The following is a 21,790-nucleotide window of genomic DNA, read 5'->3' as shown; positions in this document are numbered from 1 at the left end:
GCTCGATGCTCTAGTAATTATGCAGTAGCATGGGATTTGGGAAAATATTTGTAGACATTACAAATGAGAACTGGAGACATGAGGGTGCTCTGGAGCGTGTGCGGATGTGTGCTTTGTTGAAAGGAGCCAGCCAGGTACTTCCACACCATGATGCTGGGAAAGGCATGAGCCAGCGGCTCCGGCTGCAGAGGGAAGGCTCTGAAATGCTCCTGGCATTGGCCATGCTGTAGTTCTTTAACACATGTTTTCCCTGACAATACCATTACCATGGCTACTGGTTAGGTTTTCCTCAGGTTTTTGTTCTTTTTGTGATGGGATTTTGCTCTTATTTTGGTATTAAGATAGATGGGGTGCATTCATATATATCATATACATATATATATATTTTAATATGTATCATACATATCATAGTGAAAAACTTCTTCCCTGTGAGGGTGCTGAGGCGCTGGCACAGGGTGCGCAGAGAAGCTGTGGCTGCCCCATCCCTGGCAGTGCTCAAGGCCAGGCTGGACACAGGGGCTTGGAGCAAGCTGCTCCAGTGGAAGGGGTCCCCCCTGCCCATGGCAGGGGCTGAAACTGGATGAGTTTTAAGGTCCTTTCCAAACCAAACCATTCTGTGGTTCTATGGATCTGTGATATTGCAAATGAGCTGAGTGTGCCTTTACAATCCCGTGTCTTCATTTTAGAAGCTCCCATATTATTTTCGTTATTGTTTTGGGGGTTGGTTTGGGGTGGGATTTTTTTCTTATCTTTCACATTTCCCTGATTCTCTCAAGCCATGATTTTGGGAAAGCCTCCATGTGCAGCATGCGATAGTGCCCTGGTCTTTATGTAAAGCCAAGTGGTAGTGTTGGGGAAAGAAGATGCAAGTAAAACACTAGAAATAAAGTAGAAGTCAGTTGAGCTCCTTGCACAGCCTGGTGCAGACTCATAGGTTAATGCACTGTGGTAGAGAAAAGCAACGCTTTTTCATACGGAAAAGTGTTTCCAACACCTGGAATGCTTTATAAACTTTCTTACTACGGTAAGAAGATAAATGACATGATTGTGGCTTATTTTGTGTTGAAACTAAGTTTATAAAGAGATTGTAATCACTTTCTGGCATATTTCTGAATTCTCTTGCCTGAATTCTGTGTACAGGATGTCATTTCTTCTCCATTTGCAACATACCAATTTTGACAGCATTTACTTTGTGTTTGGGACTGCTGGCACTAAGTCATATGATGTTCTAGGGGGAAATGTCTAAAATTACATTAAATATATTCTGTGTAGAATAAGCTTTTAATGCAGTTGGATGCAACAAGGAACATTTATTGCTCTAGTCTGGTGTAGGTCTGGGTCCTAATTGTGCTTAAGTGTCTGTTTACTATTAAGAAACATCAATTTGGTAGCACATTGTTCACATTGTGCAGAATTCAGTGTCTGTCTCTATTCCTGCAAGGGCAAGAATTAAAGGTTAAAGTAACCATTTGTCAGTAATTCTGATCTTTTCCTTTGTCTTCCCTTAGGTACTTGCATGCAGTGGCTAACCCAGGACTCATTACCTTTACTGGTCCCTATTTAGATGTTGGAGGGGCTGGCTACGTTGTTACAATCAGTCACACAGTCCATTCGTCCAGGTAAATGGTGTTCTGAGGTTTGTGCCAAGCAAGAATACTCTCAATGATCAAGATTTGCTTTGGGTGGGAGAGAAAAATACAGGGTGACTCCTATGTGTTCAAGAACTGAAAACCAGACCTGGTTTTAAAGTGTTTTGAGTGAGATGTAATATAACCTTATAACCTTGGAGCAGCTGCAAGAGCCTGGAGAGGGGCTTTGGGCAGGGGCCTGTAGGGACAGGCCAAGGGGAATGGCTTTAACCTGCCAGAGGGGAGACTGAGATGAGCTCTTAGGCAGAAGCTCTTCCCTGTGAGGGTGCTGAGGCGCTGGCCCAGGGTGCCCAGAGAAGCTGTGGCTGCCCCATCCCTGGCAGTGTTCAAGGCCAGGTTGGACACAGGGGCTTGGAGCAAGCTGCTCTAGTGGAAGGTGTCCCTGCCCGTGGCAGGGGTTGGAAGTGGATGAGCTTTAAGGTCCCTTCCAACCCAAACCAGGCTGGGATTCTATGTTTAAAGAAGGTCAGTTTATAGGGTATGTGCTAAACCTTTCTGTCACAAGTTTCAGAAATAGTTGTTACTCATTTTGGTTTTTACACAGTCTCTTCCGGTACTGTAACTCAGCACATGGCTTCTGCCCTAGTGGCTTCTACTCATACAAGGGTAACTTCTAACGTGCTGGTGAATACGGATCACAAAGCCAGCAGAGCCCAGGTCACTGCTTTTGTATTCTGCTCAGAGACATCTCAGCTCTGCTTGGCATTTCCCACCACGGGACATCTGCCTGTCTCTTTTCGCAGGAACATTGTGAGGCCGAACGCCTGATGGTGCTTCTCACAGAGGAATTTACTTAAAGGAAAGGAGCACTTTTGTAAGAAGAGAAGTGCAATTAATCAGAAATGTGATTTTTATCTAGTGCGAGATGGTTTACTTAGCTTTAAGAACTTAAAGCTCATGTGGGTTATTAGAACATGATTAAAGAACGGTTAAACAAAGTTTGGCAGATGTGAGTGTGATCCCTGGGTAAATATGACCCCTAAAGCTTATAGTCACATGTGGTTATAATCCCCAAAGAGGTCTTAGTTTAAAAAGAAGAGGGCTGGGGGAGGAATCAGGGCAGTTATGAGGCATAGTTGCATTAGAAACTGCTCTCTGGGTTTAAATAATACTATTAGCTTCTCTGGAACTGAAGCTTACCTCTCATTCCCAGTTTATGTACATCTTACTTCTCTTTTGGAGGCAGGGAATAGAAGGTTTATGCAAGACGTTATTTAATAAAGCTTGCATCAGCAAAGCAGAAGGATTTAATGCTTAAAAATGAAGCTAGAACATATTTACAGCATTCCTAATGGCTTTTTGCCTGTGAGGACAGAGCAGTAACTTCGTAGCTTGATGCCTTGTCATATACAGTTAAATGTATCCATGCTGCTTTGCTGTCATCCTGTTCCCATTCCTTCTCCCTGAAATGGGTAATGTGAAAAATAAGTTAAATGCAGGGTTCTAGGATCTGTATTTATAAATCTACAAATCAGATTTGTTTGCATCTTCGCTGCAACTCCTTAAAAGCCAACAAGCTTCAGCCCAGTAAACAGAGTTGGTTTTATATGACAAGGGCTTGCCAACAGCCTCTGCTTTGTGCAGTCCAGCTGTGCCATTCGCTATCTTCTTTTTCTCAGCATTTTTCTTCCCAGCTTCAGAGGTAAAATTATTTAGAAAAGCATTTTAAGAAGCAGCAAGTCAAAGGTGTCTCCTCTGCCATAAACATAAGGCTCACATAGGTGCACAATAGCACACCCGGCGATTTGAGGATGAGCTGATCATTATGCATCCTTCAGGGATGAGAGGTAGCTTGGTCTGGCCATGCCATCCCAGTGCTGCAGGAAGCAAATGTTGAGAGTTTGGATGTTAGAAGCCTAGTGACAGAGATTCCCTCATCATTTGGTCTAGCCTCAGGCTCCTGCACACCACATAACAGAACCACATCATAAACTGCTCTAATAAATATTGTTGTCCTCTATTTTGGGGCTGAAATCCATAATCACTCCCACACTTTGGGATTTGAGGGATTTAGCAAGAGGTCTATGGCAGCTTCATTCTCAGGTACTAATGCTGGGGACTGAGCAAAGAGGAGCAGTGCAGAACACAACCACAGGTGTGTGGGGATTCGGGTGCTAGAAATGCAGAAGCCGCATCCTACATTCATTGTGAGCGTGGGCAGTTTTAACCCTAATGGCTGTTGCTAAATATCAAATGCCTGTAGGTGGTAGGGTGTATGTAAGAGTGGAGGGAGAACAGCCCATGGGGAGAGTGGTCAGCTCCTGGGCCTGTGGCAGGGGTTGGAACTGGATGAGCTTTAAGGTCCCTTCCAGTCCAAACCATTCTAGGATTCAGTGATTTAAACACAAACTGAACTGAGCTTCAGCATGGAGGTGTGGGCTCGAGCTGGTCCTTTATACACCAAGAAAGCCAGTCCCAGGTCAAGTAGGGAACTGAGTAATTAAAATATCAATTATTAATAGAGCCATGAAAGCCTTTTTCCTTTTTCCCTCCTCTCTCTGCAGTGCTCAGATGTCTTCAGGACATTCAGTGGCAGTGATGGGCATTGACTTCACCCTGCGATACTTCTACAAAGTCCTCATGGACCTGCTACCAGTTTGTAACCAAGACGGAGGAAACAAAATCAGGTAAGCGAAGCAACTGCTGCCAGGCAGGAAATACCTAAACCCTTTTTCTTTTCTTCTCTTTTTCTTTAACCAGATGACCCACAGCTACTTCCCAACCTTTCTTATGCTAGGATTCTGTTCCTTTTAGTGTGTGTTCTCTGATGACCACTAAAAGTTGTGACTGTTCTTCTCATAAAGATTATGTGGACTTTATTCAAGATGAAGCTGTCATCAGCCAAGCAGTCAGGCTGCAGGATTACAAAACCAGAAGATAACTTCATTTAGACATCACTGAAATCCTGGGCAACCCCCCCCCAATTCTTTATTAAATGAACACACTTCCCATTCTCTTGTTTTCATTCTGCTATCTAGTTACTATGAGCATGTAATGATGATGTATTATCTCTAATTATTACAACTATGATTATTAAAATACACTTTTGATCTGTTTTTCCCAGAAGTACATAGCACAGCACTAGGCAGAAGTAGCCTGAGTTTATTTAGCACAATGTGGAACTTAACTGTTCCTCTCTAAGCATGGAATGGCAGGGGTAGACTCTGGTTTGGATCTGGAGTAACTTGATAACAGGATTTGGGCATTGTTGTTTCTTTGTTTGCTTTCAAACCTTAAATTTGGGAAGGGAAGTGGTTTTGTGTCGTCCTCCAGTTCTTTTCTGGTTTGGTTTGGGTATTTTTTAATCTATTTTTATGGCGTACCAAAAAAAAAAGAAGGTTTCTGGTTTGGCATTCCTTCCCACTCCCAGTTAAAAACTGCTAACAATCAACAGGGTCAGATGCTTTATTCTGTTTCCTCGTTCCCCAAATGAGGAATTTCAAGCATATTGTTAAATGCTTTGTTAGACCGTTCTAACGTAGCTGGACCCGATGCTTACAGCCTCTGTGTAAATGCACACAGGTACTAAGAGCCAACTCTTCTAACTGTCTGGCAAGCATTGGGGGGGTTTAATGTATTTCTATTAAGCTTTTTCTCTCTGGAGTCACTCTGTTTTCCACCTACAAGTTTTCATGACTCCTTTGCAGACCTGAAGTGTACAGTCCCATCTAGAGAAGCTGATTGCTTTAAGTTATACCTGCTCCCTCCCTCCATGAGCCAATGGCAGGGGGTTGGAACTAAATGATCTTTGAGGTCCCTTCCAACCCAACCCATTGCATGTTTCTGTGGAGGCAGAGCTTTACACAGCAGACTGCCATGGGAATCACAGACTTGAAAGTGTTGCCCGGCCCCAGGCAGGAGGCTGCCACCCTGCTGGGCTCTTTGGGAGCATTGAGTGGTCACATTAACCTCCTCCATCCCCCTTCTGCAGCCACTGATTCTCTTGATCTCGCCTTCCCCAGCGTGGCTGTCTGCAGCTATGGAAACGGGAGATGCCCAGAACAGCACGGATTAAATCCTTGCAGCACACTGGTTTCGGGATAGGAGCACAGATCTGACATGGTTTCCTTGAGATCAGATGGGAAACTCAAGGGATGAGCTTCCTCTCAAGGGAGAGGAAGGGATGGGAAGGCTGCGGGTGAAACAGGAGTGATTTATCTCCCTGTTAAAATGGCATTCTAAAGCAGGAGGTTATTAAAGGCGAGTGTGAAATCTCTGTGTAATTAGTTAAGATAGTAGACTAATAAACTGTCAGAGCTTTCCAAGTTCATTATGCTGCATTTAGCATAGAATCCTAGAATGGGTCTGGGATGGAAGGGACCTTAAAGCTCATCCAGTTCCAACCCCCTGCCATGGGCAGGGACACCTTCCACTAGAGCAGCTTGCTCCAAGCCCCTGTGTCCAACCTGGCCTTGGTTATATCTGGATCTTTCCTGATCAGACAAGAAGATGCACTGAGCAGTTTTCCTTTCTCTTTGTAATCCATTCTCTTTTCAAGTCCTAGATGGTCCAGGCTTGCTGTAACAGTTAGAGATTTAAAAGCTGCAGGGAAATCATAGAATCATAGAATAGTTAGGGTTGGAAAGGAACCAACCAACCATGCCATGGGCAGGGACACCTCACACTAAACCATACCCAATATATTCTTTAAAGCCATTTTCCAGTGAATTTGTTTAATGGCGCTGTTCGTTCAATAAATGGAAGCCTTTAAAAATTGTCCTCTGGCTGTAACTTTAAGATCATGTTTTATCTCATTGAGGTCTAATGGGAAGCTCTGCTTTGTTTGTTGTGGACAGGTGCTTTATCATGGAGGACAGAGGGTACCTTGTGGCTCACCCAACCCTCATAGATCCCAAGGGACATGCACCGGTGGAGCAACAGCACATCACACACAAGGTCTGCCTCCTTTTTCTCTTGGTTTAATCCTACCTTTCTGAGGTGCTAAGGGCTGTAGAGAAGCCACTGTCTGTGTCTGATTTCAAAGGCATGAAGTCCTGTTTTTCACTTAGGAGCCTCTGGTAGCGAATGACATTCTGAACCACCCCAACTTTGTCAAGAAAAACCTCTGCAACAGCTTCAGTGACAGAACAGTTCAGCGGTTTTATAAATTCAATACCAGCTTAGTGGTGAGTGTGTTTTTCTGTCTCAGTTTGCTTTTGAATGTACTTTGGTTGGGTTGGGTTTCTTTTGGAAAGCCTTGCCAGGATGGGCAGATGAGGCTGGAAGCCAGCCTGCCATGTGGGTTGGCCTCCATTCGCCCTCCCCAAACACAACATCAGCGATCTGGACTGCACAGGCTGTGTTTGCGCGAGGAGTCAGTTGACATACAAGGGATTATGGATGTGAGCATTGGCCAAGTGCGGTTGGTGCCTGCAAAGCCTCATCCAGCATCATGAAAAAGGAGCAGTTCTGTGGCTTTAGGTGAGGAATTTCCAGCAGTAGTTGGGATTTTTTGCTTTGGATCCTCTGACCTGACCTCTCGCTTCCAACCCTGACCAGTGTCACGTCCTCCTGTGATATGGGTAGTAAAGGTCTCTGATAACTTCAACTTCTAGTTTGGTGTCCAGACAAATGCATTTGCTGATGCAATGTACATGAGGAATCCCAGCCTGGTTTTTGTTGGAAAGGACCTTAAAGCTCAACCAGCTCCAACCCCTGCCATGGGCAGGGACACCTTCCACTAGAGCAGCTTGCTCCAAGCCCCTGTGTCCAACCTGGCCTTGAGCACTGCCAGGGATGGAGGGATGGAGCATTTACAACTTCCTTGGGCAGCCTGGTCCATTGCCTCACCACTGTCACAGGGAAGAACTTCTTCCTTATATCCAACCGAAATCTCCCCTGTTTAAACCCATTCCTCTTTGTCCTGTCCCTACATTCCCTAATGAAGAGTCACTCTTCAGCATCCTTATAGGCCCCCTTCAGACACTGGAGGCTGCTCTGAGGTCTCCACACAGCTTCTCTTCTCCAGGCTGAGCAGCCCTAATTTTCTCACCCTGTCTTCATATAGGAGATGCTTCAGCCCCTGATCATCCTCATGGTCCTTCAACAATTTCATGTCCTTCTCCTGTTGAGGATGTCCTTCTTGTGTTGGGGTCCTTGTAAGGTTTACAAGCCAAGAGTATTTTTTTCTACCTTCAACAGTTGTAGCAGCTTGGAAGCAAAACTCAACAGGTTGATGAACAAGTTCATGTGAAGGCAATTTCACTTGTGAAGGCCGCGCTCCCGTGCATTTGTGTTCCTCAGCTCTGTGGGTTTCCTTGGAAGGGGTCAAGTCTCTAAAACAATGAGCTTGTTGCTATGCTGTTGACGCTACTTGTGTTGTGTTCCTTAGGGTGACCTGACAAACCTGGTCCATGGCAGTCACTGCTCCAAGTACAGGCTGACACGAATTCCGGGCACCAACGCCTTCGTGGGAATCGTCAATGAGACCTGCGATTCACTTGCCTTCTGTGCCTGCAGTATGGTAGACAGGCTCTGCCTCAACTGCCACAGGTGAGCAGGAGGTGGGAAATGAGGCTCCAGGCATTTACTATTTCCCTCTTTCCTGATTCGAGATTTATAAAAAGCACATTTATTTTGTAAGCCAAATGAAAACATGCAGGGCAAAACTGAAGTGAAAACAAAACGGTTACTTTACCTACATTGATGGTAAGAGACACAGTGACTTGGCATACTGCTAATCCTTTGCCATGTTGTCAGTGTATTATTCTTGATACGTGAGGAAGAAATTCTTCACAATAAGGGTGGTAAAACACTGGCACAGATTGCCCAGGGAGTGGTGGATGCACCATCCCTGGAGACATTCAAGGCCAGGCTGGATGTGGTTCTGGGCAACCTGATGTGATTGAAGATGTCCCTGCTCATTGCAGGAGGTTGGAACTGGATGAGCTTTGAAGTTCCCTTCCAACCCAAACCATTCTATGATTTTATGTTAAAATGCCACAACAGATTTAGTTTCGCAGAGCAGTTATTTGTGAATCAGGCTCTTTGTTGAGCATATTAATACCCACAATTTTATGTGGCTTGATGTGGTTTTCCCATTGAGGGCATCTTGGTGCTTGCAGGAGGTTTTGACTACACCAGCATCATTGCATGTTTGTTGCACTGGCAAGAGCATCATAGAATAGTTTAGGTTGGAAAAGACTAAGATTGAGTCCACCCATTAACCCAGCACTGCCAGGCCACCTCGCTACCTTGCTGTAGCTTCTCCTCCTCCTGGGCTGGATGTGGGGAGTAAGGACAGATTCGAGACTTGTCCAGGGCTGAAATGTCAAGGGGCGGATAACAACAGACCAGGGAGGCTCTGCCACTGCATTATCCTCAGTCCCAGCGCAGAACAGAGCAATCCCTGTGTTCCTGTGAGAGGGAGAAAGGTGCTGAGCAGCCTTCCCCGCGGTGAGCTGCTGTTAGAGCTGCAGCGCGGGGTTCACATCATGGTGCGATGCCTGATGCGTTTTCTGTTTTCTTCCTGCAGAATGGAGCAGAACGAATGTGAGTGCCCGTGCGAGTGCCCTCTCGAGGTGAATGAGTGCACCGGCAACCTCACCAACGCCGAGAGCAGGTGAGGCCCAACCTCCCCTAATACACAGCTTGTGAGAAAGGCCATTAACAAAGTTACCTGTTTACTCACACTAACTTACAGGTGATACAGGCTATAGATATGATATATAAATGAGAGTAAAAGTGATGGTTTTCATTGTACTTTGACTACTTCTATAATACAAGGCTCTGCTTTTTGCCCTGGCATAGGAATCCGAGTTGTGAAGTTCATCAGGAGCCAATGACTTTCACAGCAATTGATCCCAGCCTGCAGGATGCTCTGCCACAGTGCATTAACACTCAGTGCAACCAGAAAACAGAGAGCGGGTAAAGTGCCCTTCTCCGTCCCTCGAAATACACTGTGTACTTCAAATAATTGAGTGAAAATAGCTCTTCCTTATGGTTTTGAATGGAAAAAAAAGGTCTGATGGCAGAATGAGATCTTACAGCACACACCAGTGGTGACTTTATGCTCCAGTGCAGAAACAGAAGACCCCAGGATTCCCATTTGAGTTGCATAACACCATTAACAGCAACCAAATGGCTTTCCTGTCACACTTTGTGGCTCTGAGAACCGAGGGTTGTGCAAATGGAAGATTTGCTGTTGAAAGGACAACAAATTCTTCCTTTTTAGCAAAATGGATAGCGCTGTGATGTTTGTCTGCCTGCTGGAGATGTGTGTGGGCTAAAGTGTTCATGGAATGTAGACTGTACTTTGGCAGTGGTGACTTTGGAACACTTTAGAGATGGTAGCTCCCTGTCCATTTCTAGCTTCTTCTCTGTTCCACTCCAGCATTACATAGAGAAGCTTGAGGGCTGGTTTTTGGTTTTGCTAGCTGAAAGAGGTCTCCAGGGAGCTGAGATTGCTGGAACATCTCGTGCTCTGAGCAGCCTTTCCAAATCCTTTCTTCTGTCTTCCAAAGGACTGCAGAGAAAGGATGGAACCATAGTCAGACCTCACCACACTGACGAATGTCTTGCTGGAGGGGTTACAAGTAGGATTTGCTCAGGCTGAGTGATGGAGGAAAAAAAAGAGCAAACAGGCTTGAGGGATGCATGCTGAAGATGCAGCTTCCCTGTATAACTTCCCTGGTGGTACTTGAGCAGTTTAATGACAAGGTTTTGGTGGCAAAACATTATGTATGTGACGGCTCATGGATGATTTTGGCCTCCCTCTGTCTCACGACTCTAAAACAGACTGAGCTGTGCCAAACAAGAAGTGTTAACATTTAAAGTACATAAGGTCTTGTCCTGGTTCTCATTTTCAGGGATTGCTTTGGTGTGTTGGACTGTGAGTGGTGTATGGTAGACAGCGATGGGAAGACCCATCTGGATAAGTCCTACTGTGCCCCTCAAAAGGAATGCTTCGGTGGCATTGTGGGAGCCAAGAGCCCCTACGTGGATGACTTGGGAGCAATAGGTAACTCTGCCTTTCTGAATAGGTGCTGCATTTAACAGTGCTCAATAACATGTGCTTTCAGTGTCAGAGCATGCTTCTCATAATGTGTCTGTATATATTTTTTATATATATAAATATGTTTTTTATATATATGTATATATATGGGATATAAATATAATGGGAGAAGGGCTTTGGACGAGGTGAATGGCTTGAACCTGCCAGAGGGGAGACTGAGATGAGCTCTTAGGCAGAAGCTCCTCCCTGTGAGGGTGCTGAGGCGCTGGCCCAGGGTGCCCAGAGAAGCTGTGGCTGCCCCATCCCTGGCAGTGTTCAAGGCCAGGTTGGACACAGGGGCTTGGAGCAAGCTGCTCCAGTGGAAGGTGTCCCTGCCCGTGGCAGGGGTTGGAGCTGGAGGAGCTTTAAGGTCCCTTCCACCCAAACCAGGCTGGGATTCTGTGAGTGGATAATTTTCAAGGATATTCATTTAAATATTTCCACAGAGCATTTATGGCTTCTTTTCCCCTCTGTTTTGTCCCTTTCGATGTAGGAGATGAGGTGATCACTCTGAACATGATCAAGAGTGCACCAGTCGGCCCGGTGGCTGGAGGCATTATGGGCTGCATTATGGTGCTTGTCCTAGCAGTGTATGCGTATCGCCACCAGATACATCGGAGGAGTCACCAGCACATGTCACCTTTGGCTGCTCAGGGTGAGCTGATAACTCTGGAGAGAGAAATGGGAGGGTTTGGAATTAAACCAACTACAAAAGAAAACCCAAACCCAACCAAACACAAACCAACAAAACCCAACACAAAATTAACTAAAAAGATCCCAAACATCTTTCCATGGCTTTGTTTCAGTGCTTCACCCCTTTTTATTTCCCTTTTGCTAACCCTTACGTCAGCCTGGTCACATCCAGGTCACTGTGTATTGCTGCCCTCTTCTGGGTGCTGCCAGGCCTGCTGCCACCCGAAATCTTTAACGTGCAGCTCTTGTCCGGAAGCTGAACGCTGGCTTTGCTAGAGCTAACACAAGAAACCGGCCTCACAGCCTCCTGGCCCTTGTCATAGCACACCCATGACTTATATTTATTTCTGCACAAGAGTGGAGCTTGTGGGAGAGTTACAGTTTTCACACCCTTTCTGCTTGGGATGTGGTTTCTTTACTGTGTGTTTCTGCCTCTGGTCCATGTGATGCTGATGGACTATTTACACACAGAGAGATAAACCCACTGGAGCCTGAGAGACAAAAGTGTGCTTGGGAGAAAGGATAGTGGTAGCTGCCAAGGTGAGAAGTGTGATCAATGCTGATGACCTCCCTATCTGGTTATAGCACAGCTCTACTTCGTATCAGTTTGCTTTCCTCAGGCATTTTAAAGCCTGTTCCTTTCAAGGGAACTTCATCTCCTTACGCAGCCATGCCAAGTGCTTCCACTGTCCTACCAGGGTGACAGCCCTTAGTAAGATGATCCCCAATTTTTCTCTTTAACAGTTGCATTTTTCTGTGTTTAATGGTGTGTAGAAATGTCAGTGCGTATGTCCAACCTGGAAAATGATAGGGACGAGAGGGACGATGACAGCCACGAAGACAGAGGCATCAGTAAGTACCAAATCTCTTTTAGCAGTAGAAAATGACAGAACAATGTTCTAACTTTAACTTCCAGTGCACCCTGCGCGTCGTGCTGAGAAATTACTGCTTTTTAACTTTGCAAAGCCTGATTTGCTGATGTGCAAAGGAGGTTTGCCCCGTGTGCCCTTCATCAGGACCACCTCCAGAAATAGCTCTGATCAGCTGAACAATTAGAATTGTGACAGAACAGGGTATGGAAAACTCCCACCTTTGTTCTGCCTTGGAAAGCAGAGGCCAAGCCTGGCATGCGTGTTCAACAAAGGGGGCAGTAAATCTTAACTTGCACTGACTTGGGATGCTTGTACTCCTTTACCAGTCAGTAAAACCGGCACTTTGAATGTGGTACTGATGTGCTGTAAGATGAGCTGGTGTATCTAAACTGGGAGAGCTCCAGAGACAGAGCAGATCCTTGTCTCTGGGCCCTCACTGGGAGATGAAGTGATACCCACGATTTGAGACTGTGTCAACACTCAGATGAACTATAAGTGTATCTGAGTTTCATGGCTTCAGTCTCTGCTTCTCCAATTCCTTAGTTTCATTCTGAGCAGGCTTTCAGTGCCACCGCAGGTTCTTTAGTGTTGACACAGTAATGCTGTAACTTCTATTAATCCAAGCAGATGAGGTGAATGGGTTTGACTGGATCTTGATCTATTCCACACTTAAACACCTTCTGTTTATTCCTCCTCCTCTGTCTCTTGACAATCTTCTTATATGAGCTGGTGTTTGAGAAGAATGAGTTTGCAGAAAGCCTCTCCCCTGTGCTGATTATCCCACTGACACAAGCCAGTGCCAGCCCTCCCTTCACAACCAAGTTATGTTTGTTCCTCTCTCCCAGTCAGCAACACCCGGTTCATAGCAGCGGTGATCGAGCGGCATGCCCACAGCCCGGAACGCAGGCGCCGGTACTGGGGGCGGTCAGGGACGGAGAGCGACCACGGTAAGAGCTGAACCGCTGCCCTGGCCCCAGGTTAATGATTGTGCTCACTGGGTTTCCTTCAGGTGTCTGGCACGTTGCAGATGAGGCTGCCAAAACCAAACCAAAACCCTTTGCTCCTTATTGCTTCACAGTTGAACAGTCCTGACAGCCTCCAGCAGATGATACAGTCTGCTGAGGGTGCTGGGTTTGCACAGCAGCAGCTCAGTGCCCTGCTCCCCATGTGTGATTTTGGGTTCAGGCAGCTTCACTGGGTGACCAGAATTCAGACCCACAGAGAGGGTCTGCAGCTGCCACGTTCATTTTCCATCACCAGCCCTGGCAATCTAAACGTTCAGTTGGGATAATGGACCTCTCCTACTTAAAGAGGGAAAGCAAATCCCTTGCAGGCACATCAGCATCTCTGCTGCTCTTCTGTCTGACGTGACATGTGCATCTTCCATAAAACTCCAGCAACATGTGCTGGACACTGGAATTTCTGAGTGAGATCGGGGTGGATTTAGAGACTAATTGTGTCAGGTGCCTCCTTAGCCTTTCTATTACACATTATAGCAGTCCATATATATTGCCCGTATATTGCAGTCCATGCCATCACCACAGAGGACATCTTACATCACCTTTAAGCAAACAATGATCCACATGAACTGTGTACATGCATAGCAATGAAGGGTGTTCAGCCATGCGTGTTTGCCACACACACACACTTCAACCCTGCTTAGGTTCAGAGTGTGTTGCTGTGTCTCTTGTGCCCTGAGACTAAGTCTCCTTAAACCCTGAGAGCTGGTAGAAGGGTGTAATGCTGTTGAGTCAGGAGGCTTAATATAAATTAAGAGGAGGGTTGGACAAGGCGGTCTGCGACAGATGTCAGCTCTTAGCTGCGTGTTGTGGCTGGGTATGTTACAGCAGAGCTCTTCAATTATTAAGACTGTGGTTGCATTAATGGAATTGCTGAGGTACAGGAAATCTAAAGGCCAAAGCTTTGGAATGGGGATGAACAGATGTCTGAGAGACAGTCTTGCTCTAGGAGGAATCAGCCCGGATTTGGGGCCAGATGACCTGTGTGGAGGCAGATTTGTTAGGCTCATGCTCCTTTTGCTCCGTTTCTTATAGTCCTAGCAAATCCTTCCCACCTCTGGAGTCAACACGTCAGGGTCAGCAGGGGAACTGCCCACCTATTCCTGAAATGTGCCCTTCTAATTTTAGTTCCTGTAATTCCATCTTCTTCAAAGGGCTGCCGAGTCGTCTTCCTCAGTTCCTCTCTGCCAGCTTGAAACCCTGACTCAGAGCATGGGAAATGAGAACCAGCTTTGGGTCCTCAGCATGATATTTATAACACGCTTCTTTTAGGCGTCTCAAGCTGGAAACCCGACCGAGATGCTCAGGAGCACTGGTGGGGTTTCAGCTATAGCCAGAGTTTCCCAAGCAGGATTATTCTGTGAATTAAACCAAGGTCTTTTTCATTTCTCGCTTGTGGGTTTGCATTCAGAAACACTGAGGTGGGTTGGTTTGTGCTGCCAGCTGGATTTGAGTGGTAACAGGTGGTTTCAGTGGTAAATCCACATCTTGTAGTCATCTCATAGTAACTCCTAGCACCTGCTTCAAAAAAAGGGGACAGAAAATCTCTAGGGGACCTGCTAGGAGATGGCTTCCTGGCTGAGAGAGCAGGATCCTGTCTTGTGAGGGTTGGCTGTTAGCTGGCTGCTGACATCATTCCCTGAGGATATTCCACTGAGTGCAGCCTCTCATTACCCCTACAGGCAGCTCATCTTGGGGGTTTTAACTTCTCAGACTCCAGTAGCAGCTACGTTAGCCAAGGGACAGCCTCGTGTTAACTGCACCATGCACACGTGCTCAGCTGGAAGCGTCAGTGCTGCTTGGCTGCGTGAAACATTCCCGTGTGGATTCAGGAGATTTCTTTAAGTGGATGGAAAGCTCATTAAAACCATGGGCTTGGGGTTTGCAAACAGACCCTCACGGGTGAAAAGTGCTCTCTTCCTTTTAAAGGTGTAATACTGTGATTATGCAGCAAGATGATGGAAGAAGTTTTGTTGTTTCCAGATAGAAGAGCTGGGGCTCCTTCCTAGGAAAGACATTGTTTGATAGGAACAGGGGTACCAGAGGTGGATCCCACCGATTTCTTGTCTGTCTGTAAAGCTCTGAGTAGTATCTTAAAAGATACCATCCCCCAATAGAGCCTTGTGTGGTTTTAGAATCAGTGCCAGCAATTGCGCTGTAACAAACTGTTGAACGTGTGATGGTTTGTTACTGTTTGGGGTGGTACAGACCATAGGTCCCCAAAGTTGATAATGGTGCCAGGGAAAGGGATCCTTTGGGAACTTAGAGGAGAGGATGGGTTTGTTTGTTTCTTTTTCTGTTAATTAAAAACATTGGTTTCTTCTCTATAAAGCACTGATTGTGCCTGATGCCCTGAGGGGTGCTGCAGCCAGCACTGTGGAAATATCACAGGATCCAAGAATGGTTTGGGTTGGAAGGGACCTTAAAGCTCATCCAGCTCCAACCCCTGCCACGGGCAGGGACCCCTTCCACTAGAGCAGCTTGCTCCAAGCCCCTGTGTCCAACCTGGCCTTGAACACTGCCAGGGATGGGGCAGCCACAGCTTCTCTGGGTGAAACATTGACCTCTTATTCTTGCTTTAAATTCTTAGTCCTGCTGGTTTCTTTCCTAGGCTACAGCACGATGAGCCCTCAGGAGGACAGTGAAAACCCTCCGTGCAATAATGACCCGCTGTCAGCTGGGGTTGATGTTGGAAACCACGAGGAAGACTTGGACCTGGACACCCCACCTCAAACAGCTGCCCTGCTGAGTCACAAGTTTCACCACTACCGGTTGCACCACCCAACTCTCCACCACAGCCACCACTTACAGGCTGCAGTCACGGTACACACTGTGGATGCGGAATGCTGATGGACACCGAGGAGAGGAGCGTTAACTCCTGAACCATGATCCATGCAGCCACGGGCAGCTCCGTTTCTGTGCTTTTCCCCAGGAATGATTTAACTGACTTCCCAAGTAAACTGTTAGGAATAAGAGCTTTACATTTGTATAAATGTAAGGTTGGCTCTGGAACGGGAGGGACATGGGTTTGATGGATGGACCTGCCATAACATTGACTAAAATGGAGCAGGAGGAACGTCAGACCTGCAGAAACAGGAACGTGAGTTTATACAGCAGCTGAAGCTTTGGAAGCCCTGTCCTGCTGAGCCAAGAGGAGAGAGTGTGGAAGAGCCAGAGATGATTTGGTTTCCTTAACTGGAAGAGCAGGAATCTGTGCAGCTGAAGACTAAAAGAAGTGCCAGAGAGAGGCGCGGGGCGGGGGGAAGGCTGTTGGTTTCACTGCCGTTCATTCCGCACGTCGCAAGGTCCCTGCTCCGGTTGCTGCATGGAACCTGGGACAATGCAGCTCAAGATTTTTAAGTAAAGGATTATTTTTCTACTATTTATTGAACTGGAAACTCGGGGGGGGAGGGGAGGGAGAAAACATGTTAGCAATTCTCAATGACTGCCACATATATTCTGTGATGGTGAAGTGGTTCTTCTGAGGAAGACATCTGGTTCTTATTAGCTGATATTCATCCACTGCCCCGCTCTGCAAAGGGGAAAATGAAGAAGTCATTTCTGACGTGTTTACATGATGAATGCTTGTTTTTCCACCATTGTTTTCTGTAAATATCACAGCCTGATTTATCAGTATTTTCTGCCTGTTTGCAGAGGAGAAATCCTCTACTCCATTACTGAAATCCTGCCCATAAACCTCTCCATCTTGACCTCTTCGAGCATCCTTAAAGGTTGTGTGGGAGTAACCATGATTTTCCTTAGCATTAGTTAGCAGATAATTCCAAATGAAATCTGGGCCACTATTCTGTTTCCTTAGGACACTGTCGTGATCAGAAGTAGGGATAAACCAGTGGGGTTTAAAACTTGGGTTACTGTGGAAGATCTCCTTTTAAAATCCTAATGATAAGCTGCTGCTCTTTGTCTGGAATTCTAACACTGCTTGGTGGTTCAAACCAAGATTGATTTGTCTGCAACACAGGGCATCATGGCTATGAATTAGTTTTAAATCACAGTGTTGTATTTTAGACTCACGTGTTGTGATTACAATGCTCTAAAACCCATTCTTGCACTGTGCATAGGATAAACATCCATTTATGCGTAGGTTTCTTTTAAAGATCACTTGTTTTCATTAATATGGTACTTAATACTGTATTCTGTACAAACAATTGGTTCTTGAACAGTACAGTAAAATAACTATATGTGTGATATCAGGATACCCCTTTATACTATGTATAAAATTAAAAGCTCTAGTGAAATAAACTGTATATAAAGTATAGTTCTGAGGAGAGGTGGCTAGAGTGAAATATTCTCAGTTTCCTTTCATTTTCTGCCTGAATGTGTGCTATAAAATGAAACATTTGGTCAGATTCCTATAGTTTGTATCCGCAGATCTGAACTTGAAATGACAGTATTGAGATGCTCTGAAGTTATTTCTTTAGCATATGGTCATTATATGGGAAATGATTGTTGCTGGAAGCGCTCAGCCACCACCTGGACTCCCCAAAGCCAATAATTTGTGGGTTTTTCCTTATGTGTAACTGGATTTGCCATTCTGCTGTGTTTGTGTAGGATTGGGATGTGGGTTTTGCTGAGCAGACAGCTGGAGAAATCTATTAAGCACTGCTTTGTGCTCTCAAAGGTCTGAGCCTGATGCCCTGTAACAGTTTCTGTGTCAATCCGTAGACCCGACTCGCTGGAATTTCTGACATTGGATCCAGAATCCTGCTGGTGGTTGGGCACTGGACAAAGGGGCTGTTTTGTCAGGTTTGCCTTCAGAAGAAAATGCATGATTTTCATAGCACTGCTTGCCCAAAGAACAACGGATACAGCCAAGAAGCAGAACTTTAAAGCATGAAGGGAAAACAGCTTTCAGAGTGGAAACTGTTCAGTTCTGTGGAAGTCCTCGTAGCAATGTGTGCGAAACATGGAATGAGAGGCTTTGCTGTTTCTGTTTCCTAGCCCTATAGCAGTTGCATTCGTGCTCTCACTAACATTCAGAGGTAAATCACATTGAAATTCTAGCCAGGCCTTTCTTTGCTCTCTGTGAATGCAATGGGGAAGCTGGAATTCAGCCAGAAGCTGTTACCACATGACAAAAGTGTCTCTGGAAGTTACTGACTTGTGAAGTGGAATTTGAGTTGTGTTTTCCCCATCTCGATGTCTGTATGAAGGAATCTCGCTCTGCAGCAGCACTTCTTTGCTCCTTGGTTGAAGTTGCTGTCAAGCAATATCAGATTAGTTCCCTTGCATATACAATAATGTAAACAGGGGTAAAGAGAAGCACAACTTTGGCTTGATCTGCACTTGACCGTGCAGATCTGTGCTGCTTCTGGCATTCACTTAAACCAGATAAGGCTGTGGAGCATATTCGTAGTGAGAGGCAGGTCTGGGGCTCCCAACACAAAAGGGACCTGGACCTGCTCGAGTGAGTCCAGAGAAGGCCATGGAGACAGATAGACCTGTGCTCTGGAGCCAGGCTGAGAGAGCTGGGCTGGTTCAGGCTGGAGAAGAGAAGGCTCCTTAAGGGGAGACCTGAGAGCAGCTCCAGTGCCTCAAGGGGCTGCAGGAAAGCTGGAGAGGGGCTTGGGACAAGGGCCTGTAGGGACAGGCCAAGGGGAATGGCTTTAACCTGCCCGAGGGGAGACTGAGATGAGCTCTTAGGCAGAAGCTCTTCCCTGTGAGGGTGCTGAGGCGCTGGCACAGGGTGCCCAGAGAAGCTGTGCATTCAAGGATTTGTGGGTTCTGGACAATCTTGCTTATACTTGAAGTAGTGAGAAAAGCCAAAGCTCTTGCTATAAGGAATAATTAGGTGGAAAACACAGATCTATAGGTGTACCAAACCATCATTCCGGGTGCTGACAGCTTGTCCTAGCAGGAAGAATTGTAATGGTGGTAAAGATACTGTTGTTCGATTAAAACAAAACCTGGTAATGGATGTAATCCAAGTTTCCAAGAAGCTGCTTGACAACTCTTCCATTATTATTGTCCATGGTGCTGCCAGGGCCTTCCCTCCCTCATTGTTTCACTGTGGTGACAGAGGAGCAAGATGAGCAGCCAGCTGCCTGCCTTGGACTTGTACCCTGTATCCTTCTTCCCTGTATCTGTTTGGATTCGTGGCCATTCATTTCCCAGTTATTTCATTCAACCTGAAGGTTTTCTTTCATTCTTCCAGAAGGAGTTGTTTTGAAGGTAAAACAAGTGTATCCTTTGCTTCCTGTTTGCTGATGTTATATTGACCCGACGCTGCCAGTCTTTGAGCACTGTGAAGTGTATGGGTTTCTCCTCTATGCAGGTAACCCCTGTGGCCTGCCCGGGGCTAGAAGCTGTTTCCACATTCACAAGATATTGCTTGAAAATGAATGGAGATGATTTTTCATTTGTTTATGCTATTGCTGGGGTAAAAAATGTGATCTGGAAAGAAGAAGTTACAGTTTGCCCATGAATGTTTTATAAGGGCACTTAAGCCATGCAATATTATCTTTACCCTTGCCCTTGGCAACGGTGGGGAAGACAGACGAGAATTCATGAGGTGAATGTGCAGCGCTAGTTGGGACTATAAGCGGTCAGAATGAGCTCTCTGGCTCTCGAAGGCTTTGTTCTGTGAAGTGACCCAGAAATGGGGACGAGGAGAGAAAGTGTTTGTCAGGGTACAAATTATGGGAGTGAGCTGGCAGCAAACATGGGAAAAGGGGTAAAAAACCAGCATGGAGAATGGAGAATTCCATGGAGAATTCCAGATGGAGTGAAGAGAGTGCAGGTAACCTAGAAGGCTGCATGCGAGCGCAGGGATTCGTTTGCAGTGCTCATAGCTCTTGCTGCCCATTCCATTTGTTGTCATTTAAAGGCGAAGCCCAGCTATGGCTGGGATTTTCAATGGAGCCTGCACTGGGCTTTCAGCAATGTTTGGAACATTAATTCCTACAGCAGTTAATGCGGTCACTGTTGGGTTGCTTTGCTGTACAGTCCCCCCTTGCCATGGAGCTTAACTATGGAAAAGCAATGCAAGTGCCATAGAGGATTTCATATTTGCAGCGCTCGTGCGTGATGAGAGGTAAGTATTGTCCCTGCTTTCTGTGCTCTGCACTGAGTCACGGAAGGACCTTGGCCCACAAGGACTTGCAGTTCTGAAGCCAAGGCTCCAATGGAATTTAGACACTCAAGTCCAGGAGTGAAGTCCTCCAACCCCTGCCTTGTTAGTGAGGTGCCAACCATAACTGGTGTCTTTGCCAGGGCATGCGCGGGAACGCTGCTGGTTTGAGCTGTGGAAAGGCCGGATGCTTCCCTGCTTCTGCACCACTGATAGACAGCTCCTGCTTTGGATGGTGCTCTTTTAGGCTGGAGTAATGCAGAGCCTCTGCCTGGGAACCCAGAAGAGCTTGAACTGGCAGAAATTCCAATCTAACCCTGTGTGAACAGGAGCTTACAAAGAGGCACACGGGCTTTGCACATCTGCCTTATCCTCCAGTGAGAGCTGCAGTAAACAGCTGATCTAAGAACATCTCAAAGGAAAAGAAATGTCTGAAGTACAAACATTGCCTTCAAATCATCAGCTCCGCTCCATTTAACCAAGGCTTTCGTTGCAATGCAGCACCATTCCATGCCCATCTGAAAGAGACAGTCCATAGCAATGCACTGAGCAGAAGAGAAGGACGGATGTGATGGCAGAGGTGGAACATGTATTAGATCTGGAAGCTTCACCTTCAGCTCCAAGATGAGTCCTAGTGGCCTTGTCTGAATGCTGTGGAAGAGCTCCACTTGTTACAGCAGCAGGAGATGCTCTCAGAAGCCAGCAGGAACAATTGAGTTCTGTTCTCATTTATTCTACACTTTATAGCTGACCCTGGCAAACCCACCGGCTTCTTGGAGCACTGCCCAAGCAAGTGCCACCAATGGAACAAAACCAGTGATAGCGAGGAAGGGAAAGGGTTGGCCCAAAAACACCATGCAGGAAACTTTCCGCCCCAGCCCTGGCAGTGCAACGTGAGGGAGCAGCTGCTGCATGGGTAAAGGGAATAACCTCGGCCTCCAAGTGTGCCAGGTCAGCACTTTTCACAGCAGTGTCAGTGTATGTGCGGGAAGAGCTGGTGCCACACCAGAGCTGTGATGCAGCTGGCACTGTCTGCTCTTCAAACCTACTCACTGTCCCACCACTGAGCAATGGGCCGGCCTTGGGTTAGATAGCCAAATACTTAGGGATCTGGAGCACCTCCCTGGTGAGGAGAGATTGCAGGAGCTGGGGCTGTTTAGTCCGGAGAAGAGCAGACTGAGAGAGGATCTCATCAATGCAGTTCAACAGCTCAAAGGCAGGTGCCAGCAGGACGGTGCCAGACTCTTTTCAGTGGTGCCCAGTGACAGGACGAGGAGCAATGGCCATAAACTAACCCACAACAAGTTTCACCTCAACGTGAGGAAGAGCTTCTTTAACCGTGAGGGTGGCAGAGCCCTGGCACAGGCTGCCCAGGGCGTTATGGAGTCTCCCTCTCTGGAGACCTCCCAAACCCACCGTGGACACGTTCCTGTGTGCCCTGCTCTGGGTGGCCCTGCCTTGGCAGGGGTTGGACTGGA

At 46.5% G+C, this 21,790-nt stretch overlaps 1 protein-coding gene across 1 annotated transcript in view; it reads left to right on the top strand.

Annotated features, from left to right (window-relative positions):
- Positions 1 to 16,075, top strand: part of CACHD1 (cache domain containing 1) — a gene marked incomplete at its 3' end in the record, with an annotated part of 109,946 nt that extends 93,871 nt beyond the window's left edge. The window contains exons 16-27 of the mRNA XM_080624064.1: positions 1,509 to 1,619; positions 4,154 to 4,276; positions 6,446 to 6,545; positions 6,659 to 6,775; positions 7,981 to 8,141; positions 9,124 to 9,210; positions 9,399 to 9,515; positions 10,457 to 10,608; positions 11,135 to 11,296; positions 12,109 to 12,186; positions 13,052 to 13,153; positions 15,837 to 16,075. Coding sequence (XP_080480190.1) covers positions 1,509 to 1,619; positions 4,154 to 4,276; positions 6,446 to 6,545; positions 6,659 to 6,775; positions 7,981 to 8,141; positions 9,124 to 9,210; positions 9,399 to 9,515; positions 10,457 to 10,608; positions 11,135 to 11,296; positions 12,109 to 12,186; positions 13,052 to 13,153; positions 15,837 to 16,075 — 1,549 coding nt within the window. The remainder of the gene's footprint in view (positions 1 to 1,508; positions 1,620 to 4,153; positions 4,277 to 6,445; positions 6,546 to 6,658; positions 6,776 to 7,980; positions 8,142 to 9,123; positions 9,211 to 9,398; positions 9,516 to 10,456; positions 10,609 to 11,134; positions 11,297 to 12,108; positions 12,187 to 13,051; positions 13,154 to 15,836) is intronic.
- Between the last annotated feature and the right edge of the window lie 5,715 nt (positions 16,076 to 21,790).

The sequence above is a fragment of the Psittacula echo genome (assembly GCF_963264785.1).
Source record: "Psittacula echo genome assembly, chromosome: 7".
NCBI lineage: Eukaryota > Metazoa > Chordata > Aves > Psittaciformes > Psittacidae > Psittacula > Psittacula echo.
The sequence above is the reverse complement of the archived record's forward strand: the minus strand, read 5'-3'. Positions and strand labels throughout refer to the sequence as shown.